Source organism: Haemorhous mexicanus, chromosome 1 (genome assembly GCF_027477595.1).
Source record: "Haemorhous mexicanus isolate bHaeMex1 chromosome 1, bHaeMex1.pri, whole genome shotgun sequence".
NCBI classification, from domain to species: domain Eukaryota; kingdom Metazoa; phylum Chordata; class Aves; order Passeriformes; family Fringillidae; genus Haemorhous; species Haemorhous mexicanus.
Window position 1 is genome coordinate 19,069,337 of NC_082341.1, and position 18,693 is coordinate 19,088,029.

Sequence of the window (18,693 nt, forward strand, 5' to 3'; positions counted from 1 at the left end):
AGGTCTATGCTGCTCCTGTGATTGCTTTGCTAAACGGAGAATGTTTGGACTCTCCTATCTGTGCTTGAGCCTTCTGGCCAAAGGTTTCTGAACCCATTCATTATGGGAGTGGCTTTTGCCCAAACAGAAAGAGTCAGTTGTGTACTCAACATGCTGGAACACTCAGCCTTCTTGTTCCCATGATTGTGCAAAGGAGCAAGTAAGTGGCGTTGTGGGGATGCTGAGGTGGAGTTGTATCACTGAATTACATACAAGCTACATGTCTGTCTTGTACTGAGAAAGAAGCTCACTGTGATAGAATTACAGTTTCTCTTCAGTGTAGCTGCAATCTGCTAAGCTGCAGTACTCAGTATCAGAGGAGGAGCTAGTTTATATTAAAAACGGGTGCAACATAGGAAAAAAAAACTATACTCTTAAAAGTCCTCTGAAATTTTATGGTAAAACCTAATATTTGTGTCTTTGCAATGCTTTTAATTTTCCACTGTGCTTCTAAGCAAAACCATTTTTCTTTTTCAAATTGTATTTTATGCTTCTGAATTTCTTCCTTATCGTGTTACCTTGTGTGTGGGTCTTACCTTAAAATCCCTGTCAAGCAGAACTCTGTTGGAATAAATTAGGTGGAGTTCTATTTAGTTTGATGTCTGATTTGACCAGTCATTTAAAGCTTATTTATAGAATTCAAACTTACTGTTTATTTTAAACAAAACTATGTTTTCTTTGACAGGTATCCTATAAGAAGGATGTGCAAGATACTCATAGGTACACTGAAGTGCTGAACAGACCAGACATAAAGAAGGCAACTGAGATAACAAAGATAATAAGTGATGTATGTTCTCCTTTTACTCTCTTTCTACTTTTTAGACATGCAATTTTTTTATTCCAATTTTGATCAGATTTTTTTAGAATGCTACTGGAATTCTCAGATGTTTTGAACAGAAAACCTGCACCCCCCAAATCTGCTAGGGAGATTTGATTAGAAGAAATCCAAACATAACCAAAACAAACCAATCTTGCCTGGCAGGCTAGAAAGCTATGGGTTTCTCCTTTTTAGATGTTGACAGTATGATCTTTGCAATTATTGATAATTGATGTAAGGACAACATGAAAATTGCTAAAGTTGGTTATGTTTCAGCTTTATTCGTGATAACCATTCTCAAGATAAGTCATTTGCTTGTATACTATACTGCACTTCAGAAGACATCCCAAACCTTTTTTTACTTTGATATGAGAGAAACTGGCATCCCAGGATACCCCTTCCTTTTCCCATCTCATCCAGCAGTGACAGGAAAATGTAATTCCCTGCTGTCCTTCCAAGAGCTGTGCAGATGCTGCTTCTTTCATGGGGGTTCTTCTCCCTGAACTCCCCTCTCAAATTCTTTGCCCTTCCACTGTGACCTTGGCTAACAGACAGGTGAAGGAGCAGTTTAAGAAGCAGCAGTGTGTGATGCAGTTCAGTATTTTATTGTAGACAAGTCAAACCATATATATACTTAAAGCCATGAGACAAGTTTTTAAGTAGTTAATTAAACGTGAGACTGACTAGACACATTCGGAGAGACAGATGTAAGAGATTGAAATTCCACTTTCAATATTCAAGATTTTTGAAAACCACTAACTTCTACTACATGTTATGCTCAGCATGCAAATTTACTGATTGCTGTTCAAGTGCTTTTAGAATTAGAGTGACTTTGGGACTTTTATTTCTTCCAGTCTATTCTTATGACGTGTCCTTGCTGATTCACAGTGCTTGAGTAATGCAAGAAGCCTGTTTTAGGCAATGGGTAATTTAGATTGTGGCAGTGCAAAGCACCGATTGTTGATTCATCTGTGTTTTTTTCTAATGCATTCTGGGGAAAAATTGCAGCAGTTTGCATGGGAGGCAGTTCAGCTGGAGAGATCAGGTAACATTAACCTTGCGGGACTAATTCAGCTCTGTGACACCAGCGCAGTCTCACTGACATCCAGCAAGACCCCAGTGCTAAAACTGAGGGTGGAATTTGACCTTACAGTTCAAAAAAGTTGCCCCTCAGACTAGTATTATTTCAAGAGTACTTTCAGCTGCTGCAAATCATCTTGTGTTAACTGTAGACCCTGTCATAAGAAATGCTGAGCCACTGTGACTCATTCTGCCTTGATCGGGAGGACAGTATTTCTCTGGCTTAAGCTGTGCATTTGGTTAAAATTGAATTTTGTGAATGCTGCACATTGTGTTTTCCAATTAATAAATATTATATTGTTAAGGAGATGAACCCTGAGAAGGGCTTTATTCAGAGCTGATTAGAACAGTAGTGTCACTGCAGACCATGATGTGAGACTTTTTCTACTAGCTTTAATGCTTACATTTCTCTTGATAAAACAAACCCAAACAATTTAGTAGAGATTCATATCCCCCCGCCCCCCCCCCCCCCCCCCCTTTTTTTTTTTTATTTTTAAGGCGAAGTACAGGAAAGGAAAGGGAGAGCTGAATAAGGAGTCTGCTGTGCTTGGAAGACCTGATTTTGAACATGCTAAAGGAGTTTCAAAACTTTTAAGCCAAGTAAGATTCTCCATCATTTTACAATGATTTAATCCAAATATCTCATTCCTAGTAATGTAAAGAAATACTTAGATTTTTAGATAATTATCTCTAATGGACTTGAAGATTATGTTCTCAAACTTTTCATTTAGCATTGCAATGACTGGTAAATTTTGGATTCTTAGGAAACCAAATGCACATTTTGAAGCAAAAATACGATGATCTTGGACTACAACTTGTCTCTTGTGGAGATGGTGTATATTTATACGGATTTTCTAGGATTTCTAATATATTAGCTGTATGTAATTTAGAGGCAAATTTTGCTCCTCATTCAATTTGAGTGGAACCTTACCCTGTGATTAATCCCACTGAAGTAACTGAGGTCTTTTGTGTAGCTGCTTGCTAATGTGAGTAATGGGAGCTGAATTTGGCCTGACATGTAAACCACCCGCCTTCCTTCCCCCTGAAACTGAACCTTTTATGTACTACTGTTATATATTAACCTCAAAAAAAAAGTCCTTACTAAAAAGAAATCTGAAATAGAAATATTCCCTCTTCCTCTAAGTAGTTTTCTACTCATAAGATGTACATGTAAGACTCTACTGCAGATCATCCTGACATTGTGAGATTAGATTTTTTGCTGCTGATCTGTTTTTTGGGGTTTTTTGGTTTTTTTTTCTATCCCCCACCCCCCTTTTTTTTTTGGTCTGAAGTAGGTCTTTAATAGTGCCTTGCATAATCCTTGCTAGTAATCCTGTCCAGCTACCCTTGGAGCTTTTGAAAACCCAGGAAGTGCTCTCCTGTAAGAGGAGGATAGTGCCCTTTGATTGAAGAAGGCTGTGTCAGCCTTCCCAGAGCCAAAACACCTCTCAAGGGTAAGCAGTATATATTCTCGGACAGTCTCAATATCAGTGATAGGTAAAAAATACGCGTGGTTTGGCCAGATACTAAATGTCTTCCCTAGAACTAGCATAAAATGAGAATAATGTGTCATAGAGAACAAGCTGAAAAACAGTGCAGTGTCTGCAGGAGGTAGAGCTCCTTTTGCTGTTATCCTTAGATACCTGCTGCATTCACACCGTTTTAAACTTTGAAGCATTACACAAGGAGAAAAAGGAGATAAATATTTTTTATTGCTTTGTTGGTGATGTGCCCAGAATCAAAATGAGTTTGTGTTTTTCAAATAGATTTCTGTCTTCTATTTTATAGTGGATCATGTTCTCATTTCTCTGCTGATGGGCACGTCTGCTAAGAGATTATTTTGTGTTTAGCATTGTGCAGGCTTGGAAGTCAGCCTGTATGTTCTAGTAAGAGCCACTGTGATGCTGCTCAGACCTGAGTGTCACTTACAGGAAATGGGGCTGTCATTTAGCAAACATGTTCAATGGTTTTTAAAAGGGTCCATATCCAAATTTAGTGTTTAATGTCCTTTATATCTACTCAATGGCTGCCTACACGCTCCCGTCCTTGCAGCTCACTTCTTTGAGCTCACAGCTGCCTGTTTTTGCCAATGAGACCAAGCTGTAACCCTTTCCAATAGCCCTCTCCATCTTCCCAAGCTTGGTACCCATGAGATTGTGGCCAACAATCACAAGTGAAAAATATCAGCTGGATCATGGGGTCCTGCAGGCTGATGAGCTAGCTATGTGGAAGGCTTCATCAATGCACTTTTTATCTCGTTTTTATTAGATGTGCTTTTTATCTTGGACAATGCAAGCTGCATCTGCAAATGCTTTATAATAGGGCCTCTTCACTGCCAGGAACTGGCATGGCAGCAGTTCTAGTTGAGATCTTCTGTGGAAGGCAGCATTCACTGTGCAATTTTAACTTCTTTAGAGAGTCCAAATAGTGCAGACGGTGTGACAGGGAGAAGTTGACAAAATCTATCTTGTGTTTGGTTTATTTGTAAAGAAGATTCTTACTAAACCCTGGTGGTCTGAACTCTGCAGTCACTGGCCCTGGATCTAAGTTTTGGGGTCCTTTCTTGCATTGTCCTCTCCTCAGTCTAAGCTGCTGTGGCTGCTTAGCAGTGTGTGTGATGTGGTTTCAGAAGAGGGGGCAGTGCCTCAGCCTGACACTCTGCCTGCAGCAGCCTGGAGAGTGCAAGTGCTGGGCAGCTCTCAGCAGCAGGGAGTGCACTCAGCAATTCCCCCATGTCCTCTGAAGGGAAGGCAGTGGCCATGAGTTGTCTAATGTTCTTATATATTATTTGAATCATTATAACACTTAGACACACTAATCATAAATCAAGAGCACAGAAAAATGAAGATGACCCCTGTGTGCAAAGAGCAGGGTGGTGGGGCAGGATGAGGAGTGCACCTGTGCTAGAGGAGAGAAAGAGACCCAAATACGGGTCAGTCATTTCAGTCCTCTTCATGCAAGGATCATGAAACAGGCTTGTAACACTTACAAGATTTAAAAAGAGTAAAGTTAATGATCTCTTTATTGTCTCCAGACTTTCTGGCTTTTAGAATTTCCATTTGTTTCTCAGAAAATGGGAAGATCATAAACTTTTTTGTGTTGAAAGTTGATAATCTCTCTTAATTGCATGAATCTATAATCTGTGACATGCCGAGAAATATTAGTTATTTGACCCTCACAGTAAATTTGCAAAGTTGACAATTCTGATGGATGTAATGGGAAGAGAAGATGATAACATGTTTTAATGTGGTGCATATGGGTAGGTAATTTAGGGAGTATAGAGAACAGGAGCAAGAAGAGGTCAGGCAGTGTGGGTGTAACGAAGGGAGAAAGCAATCAAGGCAAGCAGGAAAGCAAACAAAGCGAAGAAAATAGTGTTAATGTTTGACTGGCACTCAAGGCTCTACAGAAATCACTGTTTTCTCTCTCTCTCCTTTCTTTCCTTTTTTATTTTTTATTTAACAAAGCTTTTGACAACAACAACAGCAAAAATAATAGCTCCCAGAACTAGTATATTTACCCACAGCATGTGGTAACCCTTTTCTGTTGATTTTAAATGAAGTTTAAAACAGAAACTGTGTTAGCCCTTGTGAAAACATGAAGCTTGTCAATTTGCCGAGTGTGCATTGTATAATTTGGGCTATTTTTTTCTATTTTTTAAATTAAAACAAGCTCTTGTTCATGCTCTCTTTATGTTTTTAATGCATTTTATTAGCTTTTTAAAAGAGCTTCTGATATGAAGTATTCCTCTTATGGTGTTCAGTAACTGGTTTTAAGATAAATAATTTTGGATATTCATATTTGTTGCTGAATCTGGTGCTTATTGTTTTAAGGATAAAACTGTTAGAGGTAGAGTGTTTTTTAAAATGCACCTTCTCTGAGATTTTCAGTAACAACCCAAAGAGCCTAGGATTTTCTCAACCTTTCTTTGCATTAAACTCTGCTAGTGCTTTTAGCAATGAATGTTTCAATTTTGCTCTTTGTTTATGCTACATTTCCTTCAATATATATGTGCTCTGACAGGCTTTTTCCTTTCTTAAAGATGTTTTCATATGATCATGAGGAAATGCTTTAGCTGCAAGTGTCTGCTTCATCATGGGATCCCAGTGGTTGAATGATTCAATTTTTGTAGTTTCTTTGTAAATCTGAACAGTGGGTGATGTCATCCACTTCTGAAACTGAACACTCCCTGTGTGAACAGCTTTGAACTAGAGATTTGATTTAGGAATGTTGCTGCTAAGCTTCAAAAGACACTGCTCTGTCCAGCTGCAATTCTGACTTTTATAGGTTTTGTGCAAGGCTGATGAGAAGTTTGTTTATCCAGGCCTTATTTAATTCCAGTTTGGTTTTTCAGGGATGTTGTTGTGTTAAAAGCCTGCAGAGTCTGCTCTTTCTTAACCAGTCTTTAGAGAGCAACCTCCACGCATTTCTTTTAAATTAACCCCCACCATATAATCTCTAAAAAAATAAACAAACTTAAGACTTTAATGAAGATGGTAAACAAGTAACTGTCCTTTTAAGCCCTAATTAAAGTAAAGCTCTTGGTTAATGATGAAATTCGTAGATAGGTGTCCACTAACAGCTGTCAATTCTACTCCCACTTGTTTGCTCTTCCACCATATTATGGTTTTGCTAAGACCTCCCCCCTTCAGATGGTTTAGAAATCATATGAGGTATTTTTCTTCCTTGTTTTTATTCAGAACTCTCTCTCTCTCAGGCATGTTTCCTCTCTTTAAACTGAATTCACCCTGTTCAAAAGGATGATGAATACTGCATGCTTTCCTTCACCATGACTCATCCATGGGCTTGCTTTTCTTTCTTCACTCTCTCCCACCCCACGCTTCCTTTCAAAAGGGAGAAAGAACCAGAAAAATGTTGATAAAACAAAAAATGTACATCTACATAGCTGTCAATGCAACAAATCCCCCATGGCAGGTCAGTTAAATGGCTGCTGGAAGTGCTCTGGAGACCCTGCCAGGGTTGTCTGATATTGCTGCGTGTGCTCTGCTTTGCCCAGAGCGACCTGTGTGATGGGGAGGGGAGCAAAGGCAATGAGCTGAGCAGCCAGAGCAGGCAGCAGGGCCTGGGGCTGTGAGACAGCCCTACTGTGACCAGAACATTTACACTCACCTTGGCTGGGGGGTTCCTTTAATTTTGAAACCCTCCTGCCCATCAGGACACAGGGCCCTGTGAAGACTGGGTTCAGTAGCAGCAATGTGATCTGAAGTGACTCTGAAGAGGGTCTGTCACTGGAACCTCTGGATTGAAATATACTGCTAAAATTTTTTTAATGATGGCAAGAAATAACTGCAGCTGGAAGATGGCAAGCCAGTTGTGAGGAGAGGTCCCTTTGGCACCAAGGCTTTCCCACTTAACAAGAATTTCAATACCAGGTTGTGCATTTGGTCTGTGTGCACTGATTGTGGCATTTATTTGCCAGGAGAAGGCAGCATGCAGTCGCTGGATGTTTAAAGTCTTATACTTGGTGTTGATGTGATATGGGTAAAGGAGTAAAAGACAGTTTTGCTCACCCAGCTGTCTTGATCTCTGGCTTTTTGAATGGCATATTACAGCACTGCCTGATTTTCATTAGAAGGCAAATTTTGGATATACCTTTTAAGAGAGAAAAGCACTCTGATTTATTCCTTCACTGCTCATACAGAGCATGGATTTGCCTTTGTATTCAGATATATGCTTTTGCACTTGATCCAATGCCAAGGCAAATATCAAACAATATAAACCAGATGAATATACCAGAAGGCAATAGATACTCTCTACTTCTGTTAGTGTGAAAGATTATCTGAACACATGATGAACTTCATAAAGTTTCTCTTTAAAAGCAACAATGTTTTAGAATTTCCTTACTTGGAAAAATTAACCTAAGTGCTGGAATAATAATGTAGAGCTTGAACATATATGGCTGGTTCCTGTTTGTGTGGCTTAGTTTTGGTTTCTTGTTATCCTGATTAATGAAACTGTGGATATTGTGGCTGAAGATAATGAGATTGCCTAAGCTGAATCATGTTGAGGGTCTTTTGAGGCAAGTAAGAACTGAAAAGGAAAAAAAAACCTCTTCCCACAACTAAGGCTGAGAAAAAAAATTGAAGATTGTTTGAGGTGGCTTAACCACTTTATCAGACATTCATGTGGGAATAGAGAAAAAAGGAGTAGGGAAGAATCCATGTATTTATTTAGTGCAGAGCGTGGTAAATTATAATGGATGTTGCATAGGCTCAGATATCAGGTGTCTGCCTAAAATTCATGAAAGCAGCATAATTCAGACTGAACTTTATTCTCCTCCATTATGCCCAGCTGTTGGAAAGAAGCAGACATGTGTGCAGAGTCTCCAGATGTTTGATGATCACTCACAAAGGGAGCAAAGGAGGGAGATATACTATTTGTTCAATTTCATGTTTTCAGATTCTGAATTCAGTTTTTCAGCACGTTTTATGGAATTTTTGTGACTTATTTACTTTTAGTTCCATTGTCTCCATATTTTTGTATTGCTTATTTCTTCTTAAAAGTATTGTCATTCCCCCTTTTCCTTTTGAACAAGAAGAAAAAGATGGTGAAGGTGATGGCAGGCAGTCATTTAATTATGCTTTCCAGCGCTGTAATGAGGTGGGCATTATCCCCAAGAAAGGACTGTACTACAGAGGGATTCCTCAGTGTCCTCTGGGAAATTTCTGGCAGAATTAAAAATAGACTGGCAGTACTGGTGGCAGTCTAGCATAGTGGGAGTGACATGTGGGCCTGGTGCTGGGAAGTTTGATTCTGGCTTCCCACTTTCAAGCGGCTGAAAAATGTACAAGTGATTTGTTTTACAAATGTGACAATTTAGTCACCTTAGAATTTTTTTTTTTGTTAAAACCACAATTTTGATGTTATGAATCAGAATAATCTTAGTGGAGAATTAGTATTGCTGGTCAGAGAGTTCTGTTTTATTTAATTACTCATGTGAGTCATATGGTCTCGTTTCTGTTTTCTTTTGATAAGTCCTTCAGCATCAGTAATCACATATGACAATCTTAAAATTTTAGTAAAAATCAGATACATAAAACTTAATTTGAAACCAACACAAGACTGTCACAGGTGTGCATAAACTGAGTTTCTTTAAAGTTTGTTTAAAGATTTGTGAATAAAGTAATTGCATTTAATAAGCTTCTTTGTAGTCTGAATTCTCTGCCTGTTTGAAGTGCTACATGCTAATATTAGACATGTTTGTTCTGGTGAAAGGTAAAATACAAAGAGAAGTTCAGTAAGGAGATGAAGAGTCACCAGTACAATCCTCTTGACAGTGCTTCCTTCAAGCAAGCACAGATTGCATCCTCCTTGGCAAGTGATGTAAGTTAATTGGGTTTGTATTTTATGTGCATTTACATCCTGAATAGCCTAACATTTGTTGACAAGTAGAATTTCTTTTTTTCATCTTCTTAATTCCTCTGAGCTACAGTCTCTGCTCTACTGTGTGTAGCAGGTACAGCATGTTATCAGTTTCTTCCTCTGCTTCTGACAGAGGGCCTGAAGTGGTTTTCATAACCATTTTAGATGAGATTGGTCTCACTTAATTTTGTGTGTCAAAAGGTGTGACCTCTTACTCTGAGCTAATTGCCTTGTACTTGGTCCCTTTTTATTCAGGAAAGAAATAAACATGTCTTGAGGTCAATTCTTCTCACCTCTTAGAGGTGCCTGTCTTTAGAGGAGCAAAGTACTGTCATCTCTCCAGTAGTTGTAGAAGGAGGTTACACGAGCAGTTCAGATTTGGATGTCTGTCTTTTAGACTTCATTTTTATGGTTGATCTTCTCAATGGTGTTACAAAATACAGCAGTCACTAGGTTCAGCCAGGGGTGGCTGCTGCTGGATGCAGACTGGAGAAAACATCTGTATTGAGTGATAATGCTCTTGGGATGATAAATTTAAAAGTGTGTTTAATGCTGAAAATGCAATCCTCTCTTTGAGGCTGTCATCCCAGATAGCCAAAAGACAAGCCTTCATTCTGTAGTCCAGCATTTTTGAAGTTTGAGGTACCATGCAATGGGAATGGGAAAGACTGGCTCTGGGAAGTATACAGAAGATTATGTAATTATTTCCAAAATCTAAATGTGTAATAAAAAACCAGTTGAAGTAGTTATTATTATAAGAAATGGGCAAATTGAAGTGAGGAACATGATACATGTGTGGAAATGACTAAAGGTACTAGTTGAAAAGATTTCTCATCCAAAATAGGTAAGGTAGCTAGTTTTCTTCCTGTAAAGTTTGGAATACAGGTCTCAGAAGAATGGAAAATCTTACTGTAGGCTGATGGGAAGTTACTTTCCACTGCTTCATTAAGTGATTCTCTTTTGCCTTAGGTCACCATATTGCTTATATTTGCTGCAAGCAATCTATATAGGATAAAATATCCAGGAGCACTTCCCTTTAACTACTATATATCAAACTTTTAAATTGGATGGTGTGATTCCTGAAGCTGGGGAAAAAGAATCAGAATTAAAGGTGTTTGAAATGAATAGACACGAATTATTGAGGAAGATACTCTTGATTAAGTAGGAGGTGGGAAGGGAGGGGATAGGAAAAAAGAAGAAAATTAATTCTAGCCTGAAAAGTGATACAAAGTGTGATTTTGTTCTAAGTGTCCTTGTTTGGAGGAAAAGTTCCTAAGTACTTACTCAGCAGAATGAGAGCTATATTGTTCTTTCCTTTTCTTTGTAATAATAGTAGATGACCACCATCTAGTGGCTGGGAGAGGTTGTTCAGGCAAGAACTTAATGTTTTCTCTTTCTGAATGGTCACACTGTAGTACAGAGCTGTGAATTATTTTATTAGTCTTTAGTTTGCATAACCTGAATTTTCTTTCCAGGTGAACTACAAGAAAGATTTGGAAAGCCTACATGATCCAGCATCTGATCTACCAAATCTGCTGCATTTAAACCATGCTTTAAATATCAGCAAAACACAGAGTGATGTAAGTTGCCCTTTTAAGAATGACCTGAAAAATAAATCTAGTAAGGAATGTGCTGTGTGTAGTCATGGTAGGAAACACATTTTTGCTCTCAAATGTAGTGGGAAATAGTGTTGTAACTGTAGTAGATGAGGGGTGTAGTGAAGAAAACCAGGTTTTTATGAAGACATATTTCAGTTATTAGAACAGATACTATATACTGTGGAAGAATATACAGACCTCTGATGTTGAGTGTTTCTTTTCATATAATTGAAACATTGACTGTTTTTCTCGTTGTTCTGAGACCTAAAATACTTCTTTCCTTGCAAATCTCATTTTGTCTAAGATCTTGCTTTCATCTGCAAGTCTCTGTACAGAAGTGACCATTGTGCTTGGACTTTTTTCATGAATGGCCTCTGGAGTGTTAGTTTACTTTAGGGCTTCTCTGGCAAAGCTTTTTTCTCCTAACTGTCTCTCTCTTTCTGACTCTTCCTACACTGGGTCAGATAACAGGCACATGCTCCATTCTGCCACGTAGCAAGATGTGGCCCTTGATGGGGCTGGTGGTCTGCTATATGATCATGGTGGGGGTTGAAGTAGGAAGGAAGAGCTAGGAAACCCTTGGCTCCTGTGCCACGATGAAGGTTCTTTCTTCCTCCAAGGGCATCTATGCTGCATGTTTGTGAGCTGGTTAGCTGCCTTTGTCATCTTTACTCCAGGAAACACAGCAGGCCTGCAGAACTGCTGTGGAGGGGCATGAGTGGGTGGTGTTGGGAGGGAAGGTTGCTCTGTGGTTGGCAGGAGTTGAGTGTTTCATAGATAATTAACTCTCATGAGTAGGAGCACACTAGGTCATCTTTTGAGTCAGTGCCTGCTTACGTCTAAAATAATCAAAACAATCCATCTATATTTGAATTTTTTTTTTTTTTTGAGAATTGAAGCTTTTTTTTGTCTGTCTCACTCTGCGAAGGTAACACTGGCTATCCCCTTTTGTATGAGTAATGAATGAGTTGGAGTATTTTTTTTCCTGCATTCTTCATGCACTTTTTTGGCCCAAATTTAGTTTCCTTCTAGTGTATGGTAAGATTGGTAGTCTTTTTTACTGATTAAATGAATCCATCTTAGTCCATCCCTAAGAATGGACTTCATCAGTCTATCATCTTAGCTCTAAGAATTTAGAAGCCTGGACTTTCCCTTAAGGCAGATCATGTCTTGCAAAATGTCTTTCTTCCTTTTGTCCTAGAGGGGTTGGTTCATAATGTTCATGTGCTTGTCTGAGGACTCTGTAAATACTAAACCTATGATTTGTGCATTGTCCAGGTCCTGGTGGGTATTTTTATTTGGTACAAGAAGAGAAATGCTTTGCCAGTCCCTAAGCCCTCCACTAAATACTTATCTTTTAAAGAAATCCCATTTTCACAGTCCTTCACAGGTTTGACCTCCCCATGTCATCACTTTTATTTAAACACAGTTTACTCTTCTGCCTTTCTCCCTCCTTTTCCTGTACATTCCTTGTGTTCTCCTTGGCTCTCCACGGCTCATACCAAATCTGTTTTGTAATCTGCCACCATTGTGAAAAACAGTCTTCCTGACTTGCCTGTGTTAACTGGTTTCCAAAGACTGGTTTTATGGTCTGTTGGGTTTTTTTTTGGTGCTTATTTTTGGTTTCGTTTGGTTTTGTTTTGTTTTCTTCTGAAACACAGAGCTGGTTGCTAATTGCCCGATTTTGCTGTTTCCCTGCAGTAGACCTTTCTCCATTGAACTTTTTGTTTCTTATTATCTTCTGCATAACATAGTTACACCTGCACCAGTGTGACAGATTGAAATCTATATGGTTAATTAAACTCATAAACTAATAGTGTTGATTGAATGAATGGTTTTGCTTATTGACCTGAAGTGTAGAAGTGTGTGCATCTTTCCGAAGCACTTATACTGTAATTTCAATGCAAGGATGTTGTACAAGTCAACTTCCATGGGAATAAATTCCAACAGTTAAGAGGAAAGCTTGATGGGCACCTTTGGACATAAATAAACTGATTTGAACAGGTCATCCTGGTTTTATTATTGTGATGAGTAAGAAATGACAAGGTAAAATTCTCCCTTAATACAGGATTTCCTGCTTTCACTTTGGGTGGAGGCAATTTTCTTCCTGGTAGCAGGTGCAGTGCTGTGTTTTGGGTTTAGGATGGAAACAGTGCTGGTAACACACTGGTGGTTCACTTGTTGCTGAGCAGTGCTTGCACTAAGTCAAGAACTTTTCAGCTTCTTATGCAGCCCTGCTATTGAGGTGGCTGGTGGAGCATGAGAAGCTGGGAGAGGACACAGCCAGGAGAGCTGACCCAAACTGGCCAAAGGGATATTCCACACTCTATTGTGTCATTCTCAGTACATAAACTAGGGGAAAGTTGGCTAGGGGTTCCTTCTCAGGGGCAGGCTGAGCATTGATAGGTTGGTGGTGACTTTTTTTCATTTACATATTTTGGGTTTTTTTCCCCTTGAGCTTTATTTCTCCCTCTTTTTTGTTATTTTCATTTTATTACTGTTTATTATTATTGTTAGTATAGCTTATCTTATTTAACTTAACTCTTCTTATCTCAAACCACAAATTTTCTCACTTTTACCCTTTTGATTCTCTACTCATCCCACTGGGGTAAAGTCTGTGAGCAGTTGCGTGGCTGGCTGTGGTTAAACCATAACAGATATATATGTAATTCTGGTATGAACTATGGAGACACAAAATTTGACACTTTGATCTATGTAGAACAGCTAGTTGAATGTTTTTCAGATTTTAAATCTGTTCCTTTTGTGGAGACTTTGAGATAATAATGAAATACAGGCCAAAAAAGGGGGAACTTGATTGTATTTCATTTTAATGAAGAGGGTGAATAAATAGAATAATAAACAGGGTGAATCTGGTGCTTGTAGTTTAGCTTAATGTAGCAAAAAGTTGCAAACTTAACTAAGTTAATTTTATAGAATTTTAAAAAAAATTTCTTCCATTAGCTGAGGAATAGAGTAAAGGTATGAAATCAGTGTCTGTAGATGGAGGTAATTTTGTTTCCACTACTAAAGTGTTTTTGTTGTGTGACATTTATAGTTCTTTCCACTAGGAGGCAAACCCAGACCATTATATGTGTTCCTTTACTCTTCAAGTGTAAATAACAATGTTTATTTTCTATGGAACATAAAGACATCTGACTTTTAGATTAGCAGGAAAAATATTTTCTCTAGGAATGTACAAAAGCTAATTTTATCATATCCTTTATTTTAAATTAAATTTCATCACAATGTTTTAAATTTGCATTTAGTAGAACTCCCCAGTTTGTAGAACTAAAATATATTTTCTTCTATGTTTTTTCTTTCACAGTTATTTTAAATAGTATTTAAATTCCAAAACCTTCTGGATTTTGCCTATGAAAATATTTTTGCAATTTTTTTTTTTGTTTCAGTATGATTAGAATAAATCATTTAGGCAAAGCAATTGTTTCTATTGTTTCAGCCCAGACACTGCAGAACAAATCCATTTCATAGAAAATGCAGTGCCTCAAAGTCAGGTGTACACAACCACAAATGAACGCATCTTGCAACGAGAGAAGTGCAGTGTTTTAACAGTGATTAAATCATGCACAGAGCCACATACTAGATTTCAGTGATGTACAGTGCATATTCAGTCAGAAGCACCCCAAGGGGAGAGAGGAGAGTGTTTTTGCAGGACCCAAGCCTAATGCAGAAGCCTGACAGGGAAAGAGAAATTCAGACATTGTTATTTTTGAGGAAACTTAGCAATTAACATTACATTACTCTCTGTAAATGTAGTATTTTGATTTGTAGCTGTTTGCTTTCCTTTATGGCTTGTGTAGACTATTCCATCATGCCCCACACTGACTGATGGAGATAAGTAATGTGTTTGCCAGTCTTAATCAAAAGAGTGTGAATGAATGAGTTCAGAAGGCTTCTCCAGGTTTCCAAACAAAGTGTATTTCCTTTGTGAGCTAGCATAAAGGAATAAGTTGATGTCTTAACCCTGTGTCCTTCACTGTGATTTTGCTGCCAGCTCCAAGGTCATGGTCCCTGGTAGATGTGAGGGGAGTGTTGGTGCAGGACAGGGCCCTACCAAAGCAGTAGTTTTCCTTCCCTTCTCCTTCCCACAGGTACAAACAAAAGTGCACTTGAGAGTGGTGCATCTGAACCTGGAACTAAGACCTGTGGGGTCTGGCTGTGAAACAGATTTTTTTTGTTGTTACAGTAAATGTTTTGTTTTATGGAAGCAGCAGGGGATCCTATTAAAAAGCTGCCAAGTGTTCAGACATAGGTCATTTGGCCAAACCCTTGCAATTACTTTAAGGATTGTACTTGATGCTCCTTATTCCTGTTGTCTTCAAAGTTCATAGTTTCTAGTTCTGAATTGTGTAGAAAAGGAATAAATGACTCCAAAACATATTGCCTTAACTAACTGCCCAACAGGTTAAGTTTGGGAGAAGTCTTCCAAATAAAACCATCTAAGGAGTTTGGCTAAGACAGGATTTGTTTCTTGCCAAGACAAGCTATCAGATCTCATATTCTCTCAGCTGTTAACAGACTTTATTTTAATTTTACTAGGTCAAGTACAAAGAAAATTATGAAAAATCCAAAGGCAGATCAATGCTGGAGTTTGTGGATACACCAATGTATCAAGTTTCAAAGGAGGCTCAAAAGATGCAAAGTGAGGTAAGTAAAAATGGACTTTTTGAACAAGTAAAATTTAGATCAACAGAGAGGTTAACAGACATCTTGCACTCAGGTTAAGAAAATGTGTGAAGCAGAGAGTAAATTGTGGATATGGTAGAGTTATACTGAGTAGTTATCTCTGCTATTCTGTAGTTCAGTTCTTGTGAATTTGCTTTTTTCTCAAAAGACCATTGGTACTAACAGTACACACACATCATTTAATTGAGAAGCTCAATAGGTCATCTAGACCAGAGATTAATAACTTTTAAAATTTTCACTTGAATTCCATCTTTAGGGAGGGGTGGTTCTCATGTGGGAGCAAGTGAAGCCACAAAATCCAGTCCAACCCCATGATTTAGCTGAAACATCCTCCTACCTTTCCAGCCTGGGAAACTCATCAAAGAGGAGGGACTGTTCCCAGGCTCCAGAACAGCACTGGCTGTCTTATATCAGGCCATGTTTTTCTAGCTTTTTAAAAAAATGATGGAGATTTTGTGACTTCCCAGACAATCTAGTCCAGTGCATTACCATCCATCCTGAGTGAGATGGATGCACCTGTGTCCCCATGCTGCTGTTTGGTTCCATTAGTTTTGCTGTGTCATGGAAAACAGATGATCTCAGCCTCTTGGTAGAAACTTTAATGAGTTTTAAGCCATTACCTTGTGTGTCATTTGTCTTCTCTTTTCCCTACCAAGAAAATTGTTTCTTTCAGGTTCAACATCCTCTTTGGACATACTGTACACATATTTTTGTTTAGATTGTATCTGTTTGTATACATAAACTAGATAATGAAATGCATAATGAGTTGCTCATTAGTGTGAAATATAATTTATGGGTCTGGGTCTGTTTACAATATCTCTCCTGAAATGTGCTTGGCATTGCATATGTATATACCACTAATTGTTGGTTTTGCTACGATAGAAAACGTACCGCAGAGATTTTGAAGAAGGGATCAAGGGAAGACCTTCACTGGACTTAGACAAGACCCCAGAGTTCCTGCATATAAAACAAGTCACTAATCTTTTGAAAGAGGTAAAGGATTTTATTTTTTTTTTTTAGTTGTTAAGTTGTTGAGCAATAAGAAGCATCAATACAAGCTGCTGAGTGCTGAATAACTTAAAATTTTCTTGGCAGCTTCATACAAGTCACTTCACAAGTAAAAATTCCTCCACATCATTTTGTATTCTGAATAGTCCTGTAGTAAGGAAATTATGAAGCTCAGCACACCTGAACCAGACTGTCACTTCTCTTTTCTGATAGATAAAGGGGTGGAAGGAAGGATTTCCATTGGTGTCCAGATGACAGTTTTTCCCTTTGAGTAATTATTTCATATTTATAGTATACTGTTGTGGTTATACAGATGCCTTAAACTGCATAGAGTCAATTATACCTAACTTCATTAAAATGATTGTCTATCATACATGTTATAGTTGATAGACAATTTTATCATCCGTAGACCAACATTCCATAATAGACCTGTGATATTACATAAACTGCTGTAGTCCATTTTGTTAGAAGGTGCAGGTTTTCTGTATGCCTGCTGTTTCCTTCAGATTTGTGAAGTGTTCTTCAGTTGTATGTGTCACTAAAAATGAATTTTTTTTTCCATAACTGAGAATCCTTCTACCTTTAGTATTTTTATATTGCTATTTAAAACTGATTTCATGTTAGATTTGAGTATTGTTTGACCAAATTTAGAAGAGCTAGAAATGCTAGAAGAGAAGAGCAGTGCTACTAGATATTCTGCCTTTGAATCTGGAAGCCAATACAAATACTTTGTATTTATGGTATTAAGAATAGATTTTTTTATTTTTTTGCCAAAACAAATAAAGCACATTAGAATTAAAAACCCTTGAACTTTGTTCCTTTCCGTGTCCTTTATACAACTTATTCCAGTCCATGCTAGATTTCATATGGTTAAAGAAAAAAAATTCTTTTAAGATATTCCTTTATAATTCATCCTCTAATAAATAATTTATTCTGATAAGTCTGACTGTCAGGTAGGCAAGTCTCAAGTTAGGTCTGTTTAGTGCAGTGGCCTTCTGTGGTACATCTCATATATGCCTTCTCACTAGGGAAAAATACAAATCATGCTGTCATCTCATTCAGATCATCTTGCTGCTCACCAGTGCCCAAAGAAGTGGGTACTGTATGCACAATTATATTGTGTGCTCTACATGTTCATCTTTGAAATTGTGATGTAGCTCCCCTCCTTAGTGCTTTATGCATTAAGATGTTCTCTAGTTCTGGCCTCATCAAGTTTTATGCCTTCTTATTCAGGGAGTAAACCTTGCCTGTAAGTCAAAGGGAAAAGAGAAAATGAAAATAGTATTTCTATTAATGCATAACTGCATGAATTTCTGATGATTTTATATCCACGTTCAAGGAACGTATTCCAAACCCAAAGATTACCTAGGTAAAATTAAATGTTATCTTTCATGATTCAGAAAAATTATGTATTTCTTCATAGTCAAGGATGTAGCTCAGTGTTTTTCCATAAAGGTTCATAATCAACTTTGAATAGATACTGCATGAAACAAGCAAAACCTGGAGTTAAAAATGAATTAATTGTTCAATCACTTTTTTTTTACCCAAATGTCAGCTGTGTTCCAGCTTCTTCTGTTGACTTCCCACTCTAGAGAATTCTGGAAATATTTCAAATTTTGTAACAAAACAGACTTTCTTCTCTGAGACCACATTTACAACTCCTTCAGAAGAGATAGCTGAATTAAATAGTTCAGAGTTAAATAGCTCCAAATTAGAAGAAATTTTTTCCTGCTTGTTGTGGGACACGGTTCTGATGATCAAGAGAAGCATCTTTAAAAATATCTGGTTTCCTTTTACTTAAATAAAGAGCTTATGGGGAGATCAAGGTGCTCACTGCTGCTTATGAAACTTAATATGTAATTAGGAGTATTAATTCATGTCTATGTAAATTATTCTGATAAATATTTTGTGCAATGTTCTTCTAATTTCTTTGCCCAAAAAAGCCTAACCCTTATCTGGAGATGTGAAGAGTAATTAAAAATCCTTACAAAACGTAAAGATCTTGAACTTCAATAGGCTTACATCAGCTCTCTAGGAGCTGGGAAGAGCAAAAAAAACCAAATG

The 18,693-nt window shown here is 37.8% G+C and overlaps 2 protein-coding genes across 2 annotated transcripts in view; both read left to right on the forward strand.

Moving 5' to 3' along the window:
• LOC132325101 (LIM zinc-binding domain-containing Nebulette) overlaps nt 1-18,693 on the forward strand; it is a 246,884-nt gene that overhangs the window by 180,316 nt on the left and 47,875 nt on the right. The gene's annotated exons all lie outside the window — the stretch shown is intronic.
• LOC132325094 (nebulette-like) overlaps nt 1-18,693 on the forward strand; it is a 76,405-nt gene that overhangs the window by 44,890 nt on the left and 12,822 nt on the right. Inside the window, exons 9-14 of the mRNA XM_059841986.1 lie at nt 725-826; nt 2,435-2,536; nt 9,173-9,280; nt 10,795-10,899; nt 15,475-15,582; nt 16,504-16,614. Coding sequence (XP_059697969.1) covers nt 725-826; nt 2,435-2,536; nt 9,173-9,280; nt 10,795-10,899; nt 15,475-15,582; nt 16,504-16,614 — 636 coding nt within the window. The remainder of the gene's footprint in view (nt 1-724; nt 827-2,434; nt 2,537-9,172; nt 9,281-10,794; nt 10,900-15,474; nt 15,583-16,503; nt 16,615-18,693) is intronic.